At 37.6% G+C, this 21,508-nt stretch overlaps 2 protein-coding genes across 5 annotated transcripts in view; one reads left to right on the top strand and one right to left on the bottom strand.

Annotated features, from left to right (window-relative positions):
- ggps1 (geranylgeranyl diphosphate synthase 1) lies at positions 1–14,468 on the bottom strand. 2 transcript variants are annotated; one of them, XM_015007793.2, is made up of 4 exons: positions 14,158–14,468; positions 10,809–10,907; positions 8,727–8,797; positions 1–1,404 (listed from the first exon to the last, which is right to left on the bottom strand). In XM_015007793.2, the coding sequence occupies exons 2-4, from the start codon at positions 10,879–10,881 to the stop codon at positions 601–603; spliced, it is 948 nt and encodes a 315-aa protein (XP_014863279.1). In that variant the 5' UTR covers positions 10,882–10,907; positions 14,158–14,468; the 3' UTR covers positions 1–600. The 2 variants fall into 2 exon arrangements, with proteins under 2 accessions (XP_014863279.1, XP_014863278.1); XM_015007792.2 differs by having other exon boundaries at positions 14,130–14,466.
- Positions 14,469–14,856: 388 nt separating this feature from the next.
- Positions 14,857–21,508, top strand: part of arid4b (AT-rich interaction domain 4B) — a 52,160-nt gene continuing 45,508 nt past the window's right edge. For 2 of the 3 annotated variants that reach the window (XM_015007790.2, XM_015007786.2), the window contains exons 1-2: positions 14,857–15,067; positions 17,031–17,079. In XM_015007790.2, coding sequence (XP_014863276.2) covers positions 17,074–17,079 — 6 coding nt within the window. In that variant the 5' untranslated portion in view covers positions 14,857–15,067; positions 17,031–17,073. The remainder of the gene's footprint in view (positions 15,068–17,030; positions 17,080–21,508) is intronic. The other variant, XM_015007789.2, reaches the window with a different exon arrangement.

The following is a 21,508-nucleotide window of genomic DNA, read 5'->3' as shown; positions in this document are numbered from 1 at the left end:
TTTAGATTTAAACATTTTTTTATTCAAGAAATTCAAACAAGATCCTAGAATACAGCAGTGTCAATATATAAATATGTGAGCATCACAGTAGCTGTGAGGATTTGTGCTGTGAGACGACTGCGTGGAAACAGTCACTAACATCATTGTTACAGAGCAATCAGAACAAACAGTCACACGGCTGTTTTTCTGCAGGGCTGAATCGACTCCCTGCTGATTCAGCCATTATGGGACCTCAAATCACAGGGACGCGGCTCCGGTTAGAGATTTAAATCAAAAACAACATTCACTCAATTAACTGGATTAACTGGAACCGACAAAAAGCACTTAGATCCACTGAAGTGTGCATCAGAAGAAAAGGCTTTCAAGATTTATGATTTTTTAAAAATAATCTTGTCAAGTGGTAAAGCAGAAACTGACTGTAGTTCTGCTGCTTAATTTCTATTCCTGAGAGCACTGCAGCACTTCAGATGTAAGAATTAGCCATGGGTACTATTTTAAGCCACACTTGGAGCTCGTCTGCCGTCACAACGGTTAGTTTGGAGCTTTTCAGGAATGTGCATCTTCTGCGTTCAGGAAAGCAGGAGTGTGAGGGAGTTTCTGTCAGTAGTTTTGGCTGGATTTCGTCTCTCTGTTGGACTCTGCTGAGGCCTCTGCTTTATTATGCATGCGGCTGAGATGTTTGATCAGGCTCTCCAGCTGAGGGTTCCCTCCCAACTCCGTGATGAGGCGGTAAGCCTCCGCCTCCAGATCCCGCAGGGTCTGTCGGGTGTAGGCGAAAGATCCCACCTTCTCCAGGTAGTCCACGCAGTACTTCTTGATGTCCATGTTCTCCGTGCGCTGCCGGAGGATGTTCTGCACCTGGGTGCTCTCCGGGCGCGACCATATGGCGTGGATTGTAGGAAACGAGAACTTCCCCTCTGTCAGATCCTCACAGAAGCTTTTGTTCTCGCTGTACTCGTCGGAGCTAAGGTTGGCGTAGTCGTCCCGGATCTGGAAAAACAGCCCCAGCGTGTCCAGGAGGGGCTTGAGGTCCTGCTTCCAGTCTGAAAAGAGCTGCATGAGCCCCACGGCCAAACCGAACAGGCCCCCGGTCTTCTGCAGCACCATGTTGCGATACTCCTCCTCCGTGGGACAGGTATAGGTGTCCCTCCAGTGGATGTCCAGGCCCTGGCCGCGGTGCAGCTCCAGCAGCTGGCGGGTAAACACTCGTACGGCTTCTGGGTGCTCCAGGATCAGAACCTTCTCCAGCCCCAGGAAGTACACGTAGTTGGCCGAGTTGATCACCGAGGGAATGCCGTAGATGCTGTGAGCCACCGGGAAGCCTCGACGCAACTTGGAGTTGTCCTCGATGTCGTCTATCAGCAAGCTGGCGTTGTGCAGCATCTCCGTCACCTCAATGATCACCTGAGCAAAACACAAACATCTTTGTTGATTCATCTCAATATGTAAAAATCACCAGAGCAACAACAGAGAAAAACAAAACAAATGGTACTCCCAATATGGACCCTAACCGACTTACAATTGTCGATTAATGGTTTATTAGGTTAAAATTAGTTCCAACTGATTTATAACATCCATTTTGACCTTTTAGTGTTGTAGTTTGGCCACCATCCACCAGAGGGCGCAGCTGGTGATCCTGAACCAGTTTATACAGAAACAAAGATGGAGGAACAATATCAGAAGGAAGGAGAAATGGTCCAAATGCAAGAAAATGTTTTTTTTTGTGTGAAAAATCAGTTTCTATGTCACATAACAGAAACTGATTATTTAAGGATTCCTAATGTGTGAATCCTAATGCTAAGGATTCACACATTGCTAATGCTAACACTCGACTAGCTTCTTAACTTTCACCTTAATAGTGCTCACTCAGTGGAGCCAAGCAGCGTCAACTTCTCATTTAAAAATTACTGATGCATTATGGAGGTCATGATGTGATGACTGAAAAGTGGAGGAGATAACAGAGAAAACATAATGGGGAAAAAAACATGATGGCAATGATCAAGGTTGATTTTGAGTTAATGCACTTTATGGAGCAAAGTTTTAACATTCCTTCAAGAACAACCACAGTATGAACATTTCTCTATTCATTAAGTGTCATGCATATTTTAATTCTTTTCATCAACCCAAGAGGTTCCTGTTTGTTATATTTCATAAATATGTCTAAGTTTAATAACCTGAGAACCACAATTGTCTGCTTATTCAGTCAGTATTTAATACAGAGGCAAAGTAGTGTTAAAATTAAATAATTTTGCTAAATTCATATAAAAAACTAGCCCTTTGTCCAAAGAAAAGACAGTGAGCCCTCCTGATACAAAAGAAAACTCAGATTTTTTTAAATAAAATAGCTGCTTATAAATTAATAATCCATGGGTAAGATCAATCAATTTTAGATCAACTCAATTGATAACTTTCATTCCTACCTCCTAACTTTAAGAAACAGATTTTTTGTTTAAAATGTGCATTACAGCTATGACACAGCAGATGGCGCCATGTCTACATTTTTCGACACTGAATTTCCAGTAGAGCAATTAGAGCATCAAAAAGCTCAGCAAAGACCTACTGATGAGATTCCCATTAGATATCTAGCATCTAATGGGATGCTAGACGTCTAGCAGCAACTTTATGTGCTGTAAAGAGCCAAAACATCAGTCCTAAATATAGACATTCGCTTGCAACTTCGATCTTTTTGTGAGGTTTATCTGTAAATAAACCTTTTTTCTGTCCATCAGGAAGACATTCTACTTGTAAACCGTGTTGGACTCTGAGTACCATCAGGCTCCCGCTGTCCGCTCTGCTGTCTAAAAAGACGAGCGGCGTGTCCCGCTGGTGGAAGCTGCTAGGATGGGATCTGGCAGGACAAAGAAGAGACTCTCTAGATTGGGCAGATTGCCAAGGCCAAACCGGTCGAGTAGTTTATTCAAAAAAACAAAAACATGCCTCACGTTGGAAGCGTCCCAACATTTCTCCCTCCAGCATCAGTGAGCATAAAGCTACAATCTGCTGTTTGAGTTAAAGAGCAAAAGGATCATTAAAGTACAACTGAATCTCTGTGAAATCCCAAAAGCAGGAACCAGATTTTTAAAATGTTTTAGACTTAAAGCTGAGCTCCAACGTCTAGCCAACTTACTTCTTTATTTTATTGCCTCAATTTCTATCAAAGCTCCAGACCATGAGCACAGACTCACAATTTCTTAAAATGACACAAATCTGGTCATTCCTATGTAACGGCCACAATTTCGATTCATACTCCATTATTTGGAACCAAATGTAAAACTTATTGGGTTATTTTTCAATGTCCCAAAGCAAATATCTGATAAATATTCACAATTTGTGCTGAGGTGTTTGATCAAAATGGATCACTTGGTGCAAAAACATCTGTATAAACAGACAAAACCAAGATTTCTTTTAAGATTTGCATATGAAATGTTTGAGCCTCTTGTAATAACCAATAAATCACATAATAAATTAAAACAAGCTCAATAGTTTTCCATGATTGATCGTTTTTCTCATATCTCTACCAAAGATTGTATGAGAAAAATGCCTTTTTAAAAAGAACATTTTGTTCAGATTTCAGTATCTTCTTAAAATTTTGGATATTTAAAATGTCTTCTAACATTTGTTAGAAATTAAAGCTTATTGATCTTTGAGAGAGTGTACTTGCGTTATTATGCCAAGACCATTATATTACTCGAAAATGGTCTCAAAACATCATTGATTGCAATTTTTCATCTAAGATTTGTCATTGTCGCAAGCCTACAGATTTATAATATTTATCAAAGGTGTCTTGTAATTTAGCCAATCTCCAAATGTTTTCATTTAATACCATTTTGTTTTTGTCATCCAGGCTCATAATGAACTAGAATATAAATTTATTTAATATCAATCAGGTACGCATGTAAACGCAGTAAAGTTCATTTAAACTTTCATTATTGCTGTTAGAGATACTTAAGTAGGATGTTCCTCTGCAGCACCTAATAAAAACTTTTTACATCTCTAAAAACACCTTTTTTTGTCCCAACTGTATCATCAAGTATTTTCTCCAGAAAATTTCAGGCAAACCAAACAGAGAGGATGTGAAGGCATGGACCCACATCCAGTCTTAAGTCATCAACGCACCACAGCTGCAACAACCGATGACTCAAATACGACTTTTGGAGCATTAAAGTTTGGTTTATTAAGTGCTACAAATAGCAGACAGCTGTGTTGTGAACTCCTGTCGCGTCTCCCTCAACAACAAGTCTTCACCCCATAAAATAACATTTAAAGAAGAGTTAATGAGAAGCTTGTTGGATTCCTGTTCGTGCTGTGATCTGTTAATTAAACCAATCACAGGGCTGGAACCGGTACTGCAAAGCGGGCTCAGAATAATCTGTCCAAACTAATAACCATTACATGTAGGATCAAGCTGGTCAGCGGCAAAACAGCGCAAATCAACTCCAGTCAACTGGAGGTCTTTCTGTAAGGATTGCATGATTAGCTGCAAGCAGATTTAGATTAATACGTTTTTCAAAACCAGAATCTGAAACCTAAACAAACAAAATATAATGTTTAAAATGAAGATGGAAAGAAGCAATTCAGGAAATGGAACAAGACCAATGTTAATATAAAAAAACATGAAGTTTGACAGCTAATGTGTCATTCTTATTAATATCATTCCCTCATCATTATGCAGATGAGATTATTCCACTTTATATTTTCCTTTAACATCATCACCTTTGTGTTTTGTTTTTTGTGTGTGCAAGAATCCATCTGCTTTATTTTTGAAAATTGAGTAATAAACTGAACTTGACTCCATTGTTTCATAACTGGGATCAACTGGAGATGATGAAGGATAGGACTGAATACTTTTTTGTTTTGAATGGTGTTATATAAACAAGCTGAATTGAATGAAACTTAATTATTTCGATTGTTTAAACATTAAAACAGTGTTTGACTTTTATAATATTTCTTCATCTGCAACAATAGTAGTGTTAAGCAAATGATCAAACAAAAGAGATAAAAAGACAAAATTTTAGATTTTGTCTTAGTAACAGTCGTATTCAATAAATCTGAATATTACTGAAAAGTTAAATTAATTCAGCAACTCTTTACTATGCAACAATATTCAGATTAATTAGACACAGGCTGATGTGATCAACCCATATCTATTCGTTATGGTGATTTATCGCTTGCAGCTCATAAAAACTAAACATCTAAAATTAGATTATTGCATCAGACTGGATTGTTTTTTTTAAAGATAAATTTAAACTGATGCAAATTCTAGTTTCCTGGAGGAATGACACTATTTTCTTTAATCAATTTTTCCCCAAATCTGTAAAATACTGAAATCAAATTCCAGACTTTTCCAAACTGTGTTTTAACCAACTTTGAATAATCTAGACCTATAGGAGATAAACCAACACAGATATAACAGAAACTGTTAGAATCTGAGTAAATATTTGTCACTACATCCATTTAACACATTTCAAAGGTGTAATTTTATTATGTGTTGCTACACAGCACAGAACATGTCTTAATGCGCCTCCTGCTTTCTCGTTATTCACTAAAAGAAGCTGCATGAGTCACAGAAAAGCACAAAAACCTCTCATACCAAAGCAACAGATGCACTCATGTAGAGATTTCAGAGTGAAAGAGCACCATAAATAAACAACTACGCTTTTCAGAGAGAAGCAAAGAAAAGCAAACGGCTTCAAAGCGCCGAACGAAACGTGGGGAACATCCACGACCTGTGGCGTACCGGCACGAAAACCAGCGTGCCACTGTCGGTGCCCCGTCTATCTAAAGGCGCCGTTGTTTCCATGGCGGCGACTTCTTGGCAGCAGTGAACTAATGATGACAAGAGGAGAGCTCTCGGCCTGTGTGAAGGGTTCAGCTGGAGTTTACAGAGCTGTTACACAGATTTAAACCACAGCTACCCGCTGCACCATGACAGCCAGCTTCTGCTGGAACTGGAGTTACCACGAAAACACCAGCAGGTGTAAAGATATGACTAACGCACCAATGAGTAATTAGTTATCCTCAAAACTCTAAAAATAAAACATTTAGCTTTAGGGAGGAGATGAAATCTTAAAATAGAAATGTTGGCATGTTGTGTTTTTATATTTAGTGTGGAAGATGTGATTAAATGCAAAGGAATCCTGCAGTAAGATGTCCAATAATTCATCTGAACAGACACATTCCTACCCGAAAGCTTACTGCTGATTTGATAATAAAATGGCTACAGGAGGCAACAGTGATGGCTGACCGAAACAGACCGAGTCGAAACTTAGCATTCAGGACCATTTAAGATGAGTTAAACTAATTTTCATTTTGGACCATAGCAAGATCACAAATGTCCTAAAGGGCTGGTTGTGCCAGAATGTATTGATGAAATCCATTAACAAAACTTAAAATATGAATAAGTAGCTGTCTCTGCATTTGATAAGTACTTCTTAAAAATAAATATTTGACATTTTTTCACATTGATTTGTTTGCAATCAAAATCATAGATTTCATTGGTGCTAATGTAGAATCATTAGAAAATAATTTTGTAATATTTGCACTTATGTATGATGATAAATGTGACTGTTACTCGCTGTATTGATCAAGGACCATCAGTGTTGAAAAGGTAAGAAATACTGCCATCTGGAGGCACGTAATTTAAGGTAAATAAAACGTAAAAACAGATTAAAACGGTCAATCTCTTTGCCAATGTGCACACCTCCTTTTTGATAAGCAGCAATAGGTCAAAAGTGTTAACTACCAAACCAAGAAAAAATATCAAAATGGCTGATTTGATTTATTCTTCCTGTAAAAAACAGTAATGTCAATGAAGCTGCGTCAGCAGGTCTGCTGCCATCTAATCGGCCCCATCCAGAGTTTATTGATGCTGATGTGGATTGGGAGATTTGTCAGGAATCCTGTGTGTTACTGAAAATCAGGATCAGTTGTTATTCTCTCTCTCTACAGCAAATAAACAGCCTGGGTCAACAACCTTTTCTACATATTCAATATATTGTAAAGACAGACAACTGGCCGAAAACAAATATTCCCACATTTATCTATCTCATGATGTTTTATTTTGTGACATTTATTTTGCAAAGCTACTTTATGTTTTTTTCTGAGACTTTTTAACTCTTCACTCTTTATTTTATGTTCTGATATTTAAATGAAGGGGGTTTGGTCAAAGTACGGCAAACTTCAGTGACCGCAAAGTCAGAGTAAAACAGAACCCAACTGCAAAATATCAGCAGAGAAAAAATTGTCTTGCTGCTCATTATTGCATCTCTTAAGTCTGAGATTCTCTTTCAGTAATTTACCTGATAATTACTGGGGAATGTCTGATTTCAGTCACTGGGTGATTGATTATTGCAACGTAACTACTGAATGTCTGTTTACTGACTGTAAGGGTAACAAAAAAACTTTTGGTAACACTTTATTTGATGGGGTGTGCATAAGACTGACATGACACTGTCATGAACACGAAGGAGTCTTTATGAATATCTATGACTGTTATCATGAAGTCTCATTCGGTAAATAATGACCCTTTTAATGCAAAGTTGCTTTAAAATTTGCCTTCAAAGTCCATTAAAAGTCTCAACTTTGCATTAGTTTGTAAATAATGACACTTTAATGCAAAGTTGGCACTTTTAATGGACATTCAAGGCAACTTTTAAAGCAATTCTGCTTTAAAAGTGTCATTATTTACCGAATGACACTTCATGACAACATTCATAAAGACTCCTTCATATTCATGACAGGTGATCTTTCATGACAGTGTCATGTCAGTCTTACGCACACCCCGTCAAATAAAGTTTAACCAAAAGTTTTATAAAAATTTTTAATAAAAAAATTGTATTAAATTGCAGAGGGCACAAAAAAGTGAAGTGAAGATAGCAACTTAATTTTCTATATGTAATTTACATCCAAAAAGTTTGAAGCAAGGTAAAAATACACAACCGCCATCAAAAAACAAATGCACAACCACACACAGGTGGAGATCAATTTCCATATATATATATATATATATATATATATATATATATATATATATATATATATATATATATATATATATATATGACTTATTGTCTTGTACAAAATCACAACAGTACCAAAACACCTCACCTTGCAGAGGGTAAAATATTAACTGATTTGAATCCAATATACTAAAACTATATTATACGTTTATTATAGTAAGTAATCCCATAAAGTAAATGTTTCGGTATTTTATTTTCTTTAGCAGAAAACAAATAACACTTCAGATTAAAAAAGCAAAGCGTCAAATATTCAATAAAGCTTAGTGCTAAAAGAATGTATTGAGGAGATTATAAAGGGCTTAAACAGAGACTTACTCAACACAGAGGCAGCTCATTATTGGATCTTTAACCAGATTTCCTCCAGACTAGTTGAACAAGTTCAGACAAGTGTCACAAAAACTAACTCGCCCTGATCCAGCCCGATGTGAAGCCAGCAGGCCTCCCTGCTTGTTGCTCATCACCAGAACATAAATGTTTGTTGCACAAAAAAAAAAGTGTGAAATGAGCTTCAAATCTAATGTGTGAAAACAAGACAAATTCTGCATTCTGGTCGTGAAACCTCACAAGAACCTCTAAAAAAGGCCACTACATGTCATGTAAATATAAATGGAGCAGTGCTACATCAACAATCAACTACATCATCTTCCCACCTTCCGCTGAGACTCGCCTGCAACAGAGCAGCAGCACTTGAAATGCGCCGTTTCTCACCTGCAGTTTGTCTTCTGGTACATTGAGCCAATGGTTAAATGCTTGGGCAAGTTTTGTCCTCACTTGTTTTCCTGAAGAGAACAAAGAAATACATTGCTTAACTAGTCCGAAGTTAAAACTACATTTTACTTCAGCTTCACTACTGATGCTTGTTGCAAACATGTGCAAGACGTTTAACAACAGGCTCATAATTCAGGAGGTTGTTCTGCTGCAGCAGCTTCCTGTCTGTCACCAGTCGTTAAATTTAAATATTTAAAAAATAAAGCCCCTCTTTGTTCAGCAGAACAACTTTGTGTACGTTGTGTGTGTACCGAATCAACTAAAACTTAAATTTAATGTGGTACAAACTGAATTATCAACAAGTTATATCAAAGCAGACAGTAAACAGTCAAATTAATTCCAGTGCCTAATTACTTAAACATTATTACATGCTAATCTAAAGTTATATATTGACAAAACAAACTATATTTTCATTTCAAAACCCCCTTTTGCTGCTAATTTATTGAACAAATAGACACATGATCACAACAAACATATTTATTGTTTTTAATCCGTTATTTAGGTTATTCAGCCATCAGATTGATGCAAAGTGCTGTTATACCCATTCAGCATTAAAGTGTTTCATCTGATCATTCATGCGACTTCTTTAAAAAATTCCTTCTTAGAAATGCAAACTGAGGACACTGACATTAGTTGAGGACGTCTGCGCTGCTGCAACATGTTTAGCATTCAGATGCCATTTTAGGCTCGAGTAGCTAAAATACTATCTAAATCTAAAATCCTTAAAAAGTCAGGATATTTATTTTAAATATCAGTCCCTCCAGAATGTTGCAATATTTTTTTTGTGATTGTTGCTACCTAAAATTACAGAAGTAGTGATTAAAAAAATAAGGTAAACGTTACTGTGTAGCATCACACATGCTTTTATCTTGCAGGTTAAGCTTTCAGGAGTCATTGCTAAACTGGAAGCCAAATTAAATAGAGGCTAAAGTAAATGGTCAAAATTCAGCTAAGTTGCAGTGATTGGTCAGAAATAAAGGAAATACGGAAATCATTATTATGATTGGTTGCATTTGTGAAGAATTTCAAGTTTTCAACAAAATTTCCAATATGCATTAATTGTTGAAATTACAACTCCCTGGAGGGACTGAAGCAAACTGAATGGACCTTCAGAAACTCCTGGGATAAAAATGGCACAATATATTCTTTGAAAGCTACAGACAACCCAACAATTTACCCAAATAACCATGTTACACTGGCAGCCTTGTCATTTAAATGAACAAACAATGCTGAAAACATCTATTTGTGCAACATCTTGCTTCAGAATCAAAACTTGCCATGCCCGTTGCATCAGCAGTAATAACTGTTTTACTGAGTTAAAGAGGGATCTTATTATGGGATGTTCTAGAGAAGGGCATCAAACTCATTTTCATTTTGGGCCAAATCCAGATCATAAATGCTCTTAAAGGGCTGGTTGTGCTAGAATGTATTGATAAAACTTATTAAACTTTAAAAAATATTAATTAATTCTTAAAATTAAATAATATTAAACATCTTTTCAGAATTTTGATTGTTTTTGTGATTTTTTTGCAATAGAAACCAAAGTGTTTGTAATACTAATTTGGAAATATTTACACTTATTTCTGATGGTAAATGCGACTTTTTATTACTCGCTGTATAGATCGTGGATCATGACTGCGCTGCTTAGTACCAGTCAGAAAGTTTTTGACAATTTTTGAGAAAAAATTCACAATAAACTCCCTGTTATATATTATTTCCATGATAATTTGCAAGAAACTGGAGGGACTGATTGATATAATTTGACAGTAAACAGATAAAAACTGCATTGATTTGATTGATAACATAATATTTAACCAAACTTAATGTTTAGTATAGAATCTAGAGGACCACATGAAAAACTAAAGCGGGCCAGATTTGGCCCACGGGCCTTGAGTTTGACACATATTCTAGAAAAACCTTGAAATCAAATGAGCTGCAGAGGATTCTTCAGCAAACTACAGTGCTTTTTGTCCATTTATTATTTTCTTTTCTTCACATTTCCCAAAAAACAAAAGGACTCACCTGGCAGCTGCAACAAGTACTTGTACGGTTCTAGCAGAATTCGGTCCGAGGCAGGTTGACAGGAACCATCCATCGCTTCCTGATAACTCTCCCTTAAAACTGGAAGACAACAAACGCAAGGAAAGGAAAATAAAACAAGCTGAAGTAGATGGCTGTGTGTTGTTTTTTTTAAAGCACTGCAGGCTAATATGATTCATCTGTGTATATTTATCACAGTCGGAATAAACATAACCCAGATAAACAGACAGTTTGGGAGCAAATTGTTTTACCATAAAAACATTGACGATGTGCTTTAAATTAGTAATGCTCTTCAGTGATTGTTCCATATTTTAGGTAGTTGAATGTAGTTGATAAAAAAGTTATATTTTAGAGTTTTTAATTTAAATCTTGTTCTAGCAACTAATTTAGGTGGAACATGCTTTTGGGTGTTTTTTTCTCCTGATCTCAAAAATATTGTATAAATTATTTGCAGGAATATCACAGAAAATTGTAAATAAAAGAAAAAAGCTTTTCGTCTTCTGGATTAGTAACAGGAAGTTACTTTTCAGAAAAATGAGGCATTGAGCGTCACTCATTGAGGTGAGAGCTCACTGATTCAGGGTACATGTAACTTTTAATGTGATACAGAAAATCAGAACGCACATTCAAGTCTCATTATCCTCAAAGTGTGCAGGTTAGATGAGACACTACAGAAATAATGGTGAAATTATTACACTTTTTTTTTCAAAATCTAGTCGTTTTCCATTATTATGCAAGGGGTCACATCATGAATACACATGATTTGACCTTTGTGTTTATCTTCAGTGATCTGTGGTTTCTCAGCACAAAACTATCAGCAAGTTTATTTATATAGCATATTTCAGCAACAAAGCTTTAAAGTACTTTAACTTATAAAAGCATAAAACAAAGTAACATTGAAATATGGTGGCATAATAAAGGAAAGTTATGAAAAGTTGGAATACAGATTAAATCAATTATGTTCCAGTTATTAAAGGCAAATCTTAACAGGTGGGTTTTCAGCCTTGATTTAAAGGATATTGGGGTTTCTGCATTTTTAAAGTTTTCTGGACATTTGTTCCAAATTAGGAGAGAATAAAAACTGAATGCTGCTTCTCCAATGTTTGGTTTTCTGGTTCTGGTATGCATCAGAACCAGAAAACTTGAGAGGTCTGGAAGGTTGACGCCATGACAGATGATCTTTAATATATTTTAATGCCAAGAAGTTCAGTATTTATAAACTAACAAACATATTAAAGTCCATTATCTGAGCTACAGTGACCCAGTGTATGGACTTAATACTGGGATGATGTACTAGTTTTAGTGAAAATTGTTTATTTTTTTAGGCAGACGCATGGATGAGTTTCTGTAGATCTTGTTGGGACATTTGTCCTTTAATTCTGTAAATGTTCTTGAAGTGACAGAAGACTGACTTCTGTCTACCATTGACCCAGCAGAGGGTCAATGGTAGACAGCAAACATTGTTATCTTAAAGCGTTTTTTTCAGTTTTAATGGTTCACTTCACTAATACACTAAAAAGCAGAATATATTGACAACATATTTCACTATCACTGTTACTTTGACAATGTATGAGCACACACTTCACCTCACAACCACATGTGAAGCAAAAAATAGAATATGAAACATGTTGCTCCTGTCAAGTTTATGATTGTGTCGATCTGATGTATATGAAGGTGAGAAAACATTCTGCAAGTATGCAACTCCATGCATCAAATCACCTACTGGTTTCTTACTTTTGGATGTGATATTGCCCTAGGTGACAGGAATCAGCCCATTGTACACTTTGCATCTACTTACTACGCAGATAATTAAACACTTAGTAAAGCTAATCATTCTAATTATTAGTAAAATGCACTTTGTTTTGAAAAATAAATTACTGTTCAACAGTGGAGTTTTGCATGGATGGGAGGCTGTGCATCACATAAATAATGACCGATCATAGCAAAGGCTTCGTATGGCTTTTATAGTTACTGCAAATGCAAGAATGATTTAAATATCCAACAGTAAATCCAAACATTTTCCTCTCAAATAGATGAACAACAGTTTTATTTTCAAAGACGTGTAGAAATATGTATACTTTGTGAGATGATGTCTATTGAAATATGATAAGGTCACCTCCTACTCACAATACATTACTAAACATTTTGCCATATTAGCAGAGGTTGAAAGAACGTCGAACATAAAGGCAGTGCTTGAGGGAAAAAAAGCTGTAAAAACTAGGTATTAAAGTTTGAAAAGTTTTCAATAAACAAAACAAGTTACCAAGAATGGTGAAGTGGAGTTGTGCCATTTCATGCATAAATTACAATTTCATGAGGGAAACTGATGGGAAATGCCACTTTTATCTTCAGCCAAGACCATTTACACAACTATATTAGGTTGTGTAATCGTTAAAAGATAAAATTTCACCATGATTTGGCTTTAAGTGAGATATCTTAAAACACCACCATGCAGTTCTTTCAGGGAGTATTGAGCAGCATTACACATAAATATTTGCCATTTTGTATGAAACCATGATGGTGTACCACAAACTATGTACACACTGTATATATAACAGTTTTATCTTTTCATGTCATTTGCAATGTGACTGTCAGGACTATTTACAGAGTGAAAGTTTCTGTTTGTATAACCTGAAACCTACAACTGGATGTCAGGTCATGTAAAACCCAACAAACTGGAAACATAGGTCAAGCATAAGTACGTAACTAAATGTATTCTGCTCCATAATGAACTGCAAAAGTTATCATTTGTCTTGCAAAGGACGTAAAGAGATACTCTGTAATACTTTAGTTGGGTTTTAGTTACACAGATAGCCAAGTCGTATAATCCAGAAGATTTTGCTGCATTTGTAGGTTTCCTTTGATAAAAAAAAGAAACAGCCCTCTGCTTTTGGGTCATTTGTGGGGGGGTGGGGGGCTGTTTTATTTAACATTTTATAGTTTCGTTTTTAATTAATTTCAAGAGCAGAAAAAGGTGAGGGAGTTTTGATAATTTCTTTAAAAAATGTATTCAGCAGACCAGTTTTTCACAAAAATAGATGATAAATTAGCCTCAAAAAACCTTTAAAATGCAACAGTTTGTGGTCATTTGTGGGAGATTAAAGGATTTCTATAACCCCACAATATACTAAATGTCAAAAATTAGATTTCAATTGGCAAGGAATTTAATATGCAATTCGTTAAAAACACCGTTTAATGTTCTTGTTGCAAGTTTTGTTGGCATATTATTCCAATAAGAGAGAATTTAAAACAGTTTTACTGACTTTATATATATATTTATTAACAGTTCCCAACCCCACCCACCTTAGCTGCCGTGTGTCGGTCTGCTCACCAGGCGTCCCCGAATTCCGGTTAGCCAGTCTGCTAATTACTTAGCGGAAGCGGGCTAACATAAACGCGTCGAAATGACCCAGTTGAGCATTCCTTTCTTTCCTTTCCCAGAATTAAACTTCGCACTTCCACGCTGGGGCATATAAGGCACACGATATGACTTTCAGTACAAGACTTTTAAACCATTATAGCTCCAAGTGCTCGTGTCTACTTCGAACGATGCTATGCTAAGTAGCACTGCTTATGTTACGCACCGTTCCGTGAACAGTCAAGCCTTAAAAGAGCCAGCTTTGATGAACTCAATATATAACCTTCGGCCACGTTATAGCGCACGCGCAGAACCTATTGAGAAATAAATGTCATTTGATAGGTGTTGGATTTAATCCTTGATGTTGCCCTGTTAACACTTTTTGCTGTTTGCAAATAGGTAAGAGCACTCCTATCACTATCGGGACGTCCTGCTTCATATATCAAGCAAACCTATTCGTTAGCAGTGGGAGTTGTAGTCTTTCAGAATTTTTTTCCTTGTATTGTGACAACCACCCAGTAGGATTACATCGAACTCTTTACTGTGCATATTTTTCTCCCGGATCAACCAATCCTGTGTCACGAAGGCGTATGGTTTTATGGTGTTCTCCAATGGGCAGTCGTGTTTTTGAAGAGAGGCGGGATTATTCTCGACGTCAATCATTCTCAGAAGGCGGAGGATCACAGAAAGAGCTAGGTTAGAGCAGCTACTCAACAAGGCAAACAGCAGCTCGGAGCGAAAACCACTTTTACCAGTCCGCATCCAACATCCACCGGGATTCAACGGACGTTAAAGCCTGTCATTCTTTCCACATAAATGTCCCTATGGATTACTAATACATTATCGTCGAAGAGCAGACGCGTTCCTCAGCTTGACAGCAAAGGTAAGTGTTGCTTTTGTTCGCCAAAGCGGTCGCTATTTTGAACATTTTACTGGCATGCTTCCCTGCTGATACTAAGCCAACCGTGACTGTAGCTAACTTGTTAACTAATGGTGTGTTGTACTTTAGTAGGGGGGCGGGTAGAGGGGGAAATGAATGAGAGAACGGACAACTTGATGATAAAGTTGTGTTGTGGTGAGCACAAATTAGGCTGATGAGCGCAGTGAAAGGTTATGCTCCTTCGAGGTTGAATAGTTTCCAGTGTTTCTGGACGTGGCTAACCGTAGCGTTGTGTTGTTGCTGAGCGGAGGAATCCTCGGGGAGGCTTCAGTCGAGCAGCTCCTGTCACGGACGTTGGAAAGTGATATTACTCGAAACAATCAGGGGGGACTCGTTGAAGGTGTTTTTGTGTGTGTGTGTGTATATTTGACATGGCTGCGGGACGCGAGTCGTCGACCAACGATCCAACGGCGTAGTTTAACAGGTAAACTGCACTGTCAGGAGGTTCTTTTGTGCCATCGGTGTCGTTAGCTTCTCACGACCGACTTGTCCCGGTGTAGGCTGGAGCAGATGGGCTGCCTCGTTGTATCGAGGAACCCCGATCTGATGCGATCCCGTTTCGGAAGGGGAGAAGTCCCAGTGTTGTGTGCGTGATAAACAATGTGTGGGGGGTGGGGGGTAAAGGGATTCAAACAGTAATCGGGTTTAAACGGACATGTTTCTGGACTAGCTGCGCTGTCGGCGGCGGTCAGTCATTCTCTCGTTGAACTGTCTGGGGCGGATGATCTCGTATCCTCCGCGATCATTCCCGAGCCACAGAAATGCGGGGCTGCTGCCGACCTTGGCTCTTGCCTCAACAATAAAACGTCGGAAGACTCGAAGATGTGAGTTTTCTTTTTTTGTTTTTGTTTTTTTCTTCCTCGGGCTTGACCTTGGTGCAAACCGCTCCGTCGACTTGTTTCTTTGTCAGCTCAATCAAAAAACAGTCAGCGAAATGTCGGAGCTGTCGATAAAGAAAACATTTTCAGAGCGAGTAAAGTGAGTTTTCAAATGCCTCCCACTTTGTTTAACTCAACGCTGTCGCTGTGTTACGGTTTAACGACGTGACATGTTTATATAAAGGTTTTGTGACTGTGTTTCACGGAGTTATTATCGCTCTTTTTTTTTTTTTTTTTTTTTTTGCTGTCGCGTGTATTCTGCAGCGAGACGAGAGAGGGAGAGAGAGCTAAAATGAACAGTTCAAAAAAGACAAAAGAGATTTGTGTCGGAGGGGAAAATGATGTTTAAGCATTTGCTAGCTGAAAATTGCGTGTACGGTCCCAGCAATTTTCAGCGCTGGTGTTCCTCCTTTCTGTCCGACTGTCAGCTACAGAAATGGCGTCATCCCTCTGCTGTACTGTTGGTAGAGTCAGTGCGGTGCAGACGGTGGAGGCAGAGCACCGTGAGGCTCTCAGCGAGTATTAAACGACCACATTATCCGTGTTATCTGTGCCGAGCGACGAAAGGCAGGGAAGACTCCCATGTTGCACAGCGAGTAGTTACTTTGTGTTCTTCGGAGCAAGAGAGCCGAGTCTGACTGACTTGACTGGCAACAGTACACCAGGCATTACATAAACGGCTTTAAGCACTCTGCGAACGAGAGAGTGATCAGCCTGCCACGGCTTTACTTTCTGAATGTGACTCGAATGCCCAAGCACGCGCACACACACACACACACACATACACCCATACACCCATCCACCCATCCCTGGTCCTCCCGCAACAGATCAGTGGCTAAATCAGGATGTTTAATAATAATAGCGATAATAAAAAAAAAAAACACAGCAAATGAGGCGGTTTTTATAATTTTTTTTGTGCACCACTGTAGCAAAAGAAGTGATGTCATCATAACATAACCGTGTCTTGTTGTGCTAGACTGAAGTTGGCCACCCTCTGTAATGCATAATCTCCATCCTCCCTTTTGCAGCCTCGGATTCCTCACACTGGTCACCTAGAGGACTCATAGAGAGATGAAGGTATGTTCATTCATTTTTCATGCATTTGGAGCGTTAGAATAGCAAAGCTCAGTTTCTTTTTGCAGCTGTAATGATGAAATGTGCTTTTTCTTCCTGCTTTTACTCAGTGGATAAATGCAGGTGTAAATATCAGCATTCACGAACTAGACTAGTTTTTTAAATAAAAATGATTAATATGATGATTAATATGCTTAAAATTAAGTTTTTGTTGCGTTTTAAGTTCTGCTGCATGGTGTGGATGTAATTGAAAATTGTGTAAATGTTGTATACGTGAAAAGGATTCGAGAAGTGACATTGTTTACCCAGCTTTATTCTGTTTGGAGATGCGTCCCAGCTGCCAGTCACTGGGGAATATTCCTGCTTCTTCTTTAAGTGTCGCTGTGCCTTTAGATATTTTCATGTTATGGGGGGACACATCATTCCTGACAAATTTCTGTGTTTTTATTCGCCGCTTGCAGCTCAAAGGAGAGCAAATCGCAAGCATGCTAATATGTTTTGTGATTGAGGTGATGGCGATGAGGCACAGATCTGACGGGGGTTTTTTCCAGGCAAATACTGACTTGAGGTCAGAATTGCTATTTTCCCCAAGGGCTACAGCACAGAAAAGATGACAATGTGCTGCAAGCACTTTGAAAATGAAGGACTTACAAGATTATCCCCATGTTTCAAAGCATATTTCTCTAACCTTTATCTGATTCTTATTAAACTTCCAAAAGCGGCAAATGAGAGTGCATGCTGATGGATGAACAAAAAGTGTTGGCTGTTCCTGATTTTGATTAGTTTAATTAATAGAAAAAGTATTTTTCAGAACGTGATTTGCTGATGAGAGAAAATTATCCGGTTCCGATCTCTGGTCTGTTGGTGAAGCAGCTGTGATAATGACCTGCAGTGTGGCGCTTTGCCGTCACTGTTCTTTCTCTTCATTATCATCCGCCACCAACTAACAGACAGGTGAAAAGGGAACTACAGAGTCTTTCTTGATAAACAAAATATTCTGAAACAGAGAAATCTCATTCTACTCTCCATTTTAAATGGGGAAGTTAATCTGATATGATACAAAACTTTAACTGTCTGTTTCCAGACTGACCTGCATTTAGACTTGTAGCACTGACTTGAGCGACAGTATGTTTGACAGATGGTTTGTGTCATAGGCGTGTGTTGAAAAGCTTTTCACCTTCATAGAAATGACAAAATTCTTAAACTAATGCTTGATTGACAAAATCTATCTTTGCAACTTCATTTTCTACAGCCATGTTTAAATAGAGGTGTTATCTCCATTTAATCAATACCTATCTTTTTTTATCGTTGCTGAATATAGTGGCGGTTTCCACTTTTCCCTCTGAGTTTTCTGACTGTATTGATGCTGGAGGAGGAGGAGTCAGCTTCTCTCAGTGATGCTCTGTCTGATGTTTGTTTAGGACTTATTGTCACTCTGCCTTATGATTCCCAGCCTTTTTAAATCTGCTGTGCACTCTTATTTCACTTTAACAACTGTTTCAAATTTATTAGACGCTTGTTTAAATTTTAAGGTCAGGCTTTTACATTATTAGCCATCAAGTTAATGCTTTACAGATCTGGAATAAAGACTAATATAAGCTTGGGCTTGAAATTAAAGCAATTTTTTTGAAAGGCATTGTTTAGTATAGTTTTGTGCAAGTCGTACATTTTTGCCCATAAGTAAAACACTTTATTACAGTGATTTGCAAAATCATTGATACTCCTTTTACTTGTTCACGTTATTACATTACAACTACATACTTCAGTATAGTTTAATAAGATTATATTCTACATGGTTGCGAGGCTCCAAAAGATTCAAACTTGGCTATGGTTACACCTTGCAACATTACAATAAACCTAAACATTAAGTCAGCGCTAAAGGGAATGGTTTGGTTCAAAGCATTTCCATGTGTTGGAGCGGTCCAAAAAATAGTTGGAAGAAGGTGTTCTTTTCATATGAGATCATCTTGGTATAAATGCTAATCAAAGATGGGCAGATGTGATGGAAAAATGTATGGAGCGAAGTGTAAGAATACAACTTTTTAAGAACTGCTTAAGACTGGGGAGAAAGTCCAGATTCCAGCACAACAAAGACACTAAACATACAAACAGAGATACAATATTGATGTTGGAATGACCTAATAAAAGTTTAGACCTAAATCTAAATGATAGTATTTGGTAAAACTAGAAAATTGATCACAGATGCTGTCTGTCCAATAGAGCTGTGTGTAATCTCACGATACAATACAATACATGATATTCTGCTCCCGATACAATATATATTACGATATTAAGCAAACGATATGATTCGATACGATTCACTGCATTTCTAAGATTTTCTGAAAGATTTTAGAGGGACAGTCATTTTGGTGACATTTTGTGACTGTTCCATAGACTTGGATTAAATTAATTGAACTGATAGTGTAATTCTGGTGTAATAAATGTTGTTTTTGTTATACATTTGCTTTGTTTAAATGTTCATTTTGTGGCTTTGTGTATTTGATTATGGTCCTACTGTCCAATCTGACTGAGATTGAGCAATTTCAGCCTCGATGTGCACAGTTGATTTCAACGTACCTTATTTGGATAATTTGTAACTCAAATCCTCCAATTATCTTCAAAAAGTTGCAATGGATGAAGATGCTGTGGGCAAGAAAAATCTCCAGTAGCAGTCAGTCTCAGAACAAATCTGAAGATGTCTCTAACTTAAGACGCTGTGCAATAGTGTCTTCTGCAACATAGTCAAAATACACAAATATGACATGCTAATATCACACTTTACAGGCAGCAGAGTTGATATCCCACAGTAAGATGTCCTGGATGACACCATCAGTTGTTGGCAAGCTCTGCTAATCCACCTCATTTGCTTTTGCAGCTCTTCTTTAATCTCTGTCTGGCTGTATGATTAGAAACCCAGGAAGAGATGGTTTGAGCTTCCTCCTTTTTCTCTGCTCTTTCGTCCTGCTCTGCACCGATGAAGCCTCCCTTTTTAACTCCTCTCAGGTTTGGGGTTGTAGTTCAAGTATTTGTTGAGCTTTTGAGATGCTAATCAGCTGCTCCTGGTTGTAACAACAAACCACATTGTTGCCAAGGTTACTCATCATAACTGTCTGACAGTAAAAAAAAAAAAAAAAAAGAGCAAAAATCCTTCCAGCTGCACAGCATCCAAAACCAAAGGAAATATGTAATGCTTAAACCAAAGGAGGAAGAAAAAGAAAAATCTGCGAAAGAACAACACGGAACAACTTCAACAACTGCAATTTTATTAAACTATGGCTGTACAAGTTCATTTAGTAGAACTAAATGCAAATGCATGCCACTTGTTTCAGATTTTCATTTATACATAAAAAAAAGAAAATCATCTCTCTTTCACTTTATATGCAATCCTAATAAAATGCACTGAGGTTTGTTGTTGTGAAGTGACAAATTGTTAAAAAAAAAAAAAAAAACAAGAAACCCCTGAAGGGATAGGAATACCTTTACAAGGCAGTATAATCACATTTCTTTATGATGTGGGTGAAATATTTTTAGTGGAGTTACTCATGCTTTAGCTGCTACAGTGATAGTTAACAGCATGTGGTGCTGCGGTAATATGATACATAATCATGCAGTTGAAGAGGGCCTCAGCAGGTCAGATACATTAGTCTCCTTAACGTTCTCTTCTGGTAAAAAACGTCTCTGTTAGATGTACACAAAGCACCTTTTAAGTGTGTAAATATACATTTGGATCTACACAGTAAGGTGTAGCATTTAAAATCCCCACTTGGAAATGTGAAGATAATGTTTCAAGTGTCTATAACCTAAATGTTGCACAGTTTCTTTTCGACAAAGTTGCAATATTGTTGACTTTAATAGTCATGCATTTTGGAGTTATGTACTCCAGATTTCTTTTATTTTTATTTTACTGTTTGGAAATTAAAAAGCGGTTGCTTGGCTGGAAAAGCAACTTGGAAAAGGACAAAAATAATAGTCCTTCATTTATCCCGGAGAAGGGAAAATCAGCATTGATGTTTTCTTTACCCCAAATGTTTGCAACAAGTGCCAAACTAAAGGCATTTAAGTTATTATTATTTTCCCCACCGAGTTTAGAGCTGCCATGGCATTGCCAAGGTAACTCCCGCTGAAGCGCCCGTCACTGGGGCTGTGGTCATTCTGGTTCGCACAAAGACGTGATTCACAGCAGGATTATTGTATGTGTGAGCCCGGCTGGTGAGCGAGCTTAATTCTTTCCTGCATGCCCCTTACATGTTCCTTTGTTCAGCCTACAAGGCTGTTTGCTGGGGAACAATGCAGTGGATTAGACACTATTGCTTAGTGCTTTAGCAACGTACTGTTCCTAAATGTTATGTTTAAAACATGCAGATTTTAAGCATAAATAAAATTAGTGCATCGCAGTTCCTCAAGTGAAAGTAAATGGATGATGTAATGGTGT

The sequence above is a fragment of the Poecilia mexicana genome, unplaced genomic scaffold (genome assembly GCF_051168715.1).
Source record: "Poecilia mexicana isolate PSO_F unplaced genomic scaffold, ASM5116871v1 scaffold_15, whole genome shotgun sequence".
In the NCBI taxonomy this organism is placed as follows: domain Eukaryota; kingdom Metazoa; phylum Chordata; class Actinopteri; order Cyprinodontiformes; family Poeciliidae; genus Poecilia; species Poecilia mexicana.
The sequence above is the reverse complement of the archived record's forward strand: the minus strand, read 5'-3'. Positions and strand labels throughout refer to the sequence as shown.

Coding starts and splice junctions, on each gene's coding strand:
- ggps1 (XM_015007793.2), bottom strand. CDS start 10,881: ATGGATGGTTCCTGTCAACCTGCCTCGGACCGAATTCTGCTAGAACCG. Junction 8,798..10,808: donor GTACTTGTTGCAGCTGCCAG/GTGAGTCCTTTT, acceptor TGTTCTCTTCAG/GAAAACAAGTGAGGACAAAA. Junction 1,405..8,726: donor TACCAGAAGACAAACTGCAG/GTGAGAAACGGC, acceptor TGTTTTGCTCAG/GTGATCATTGAGGTGACGGA.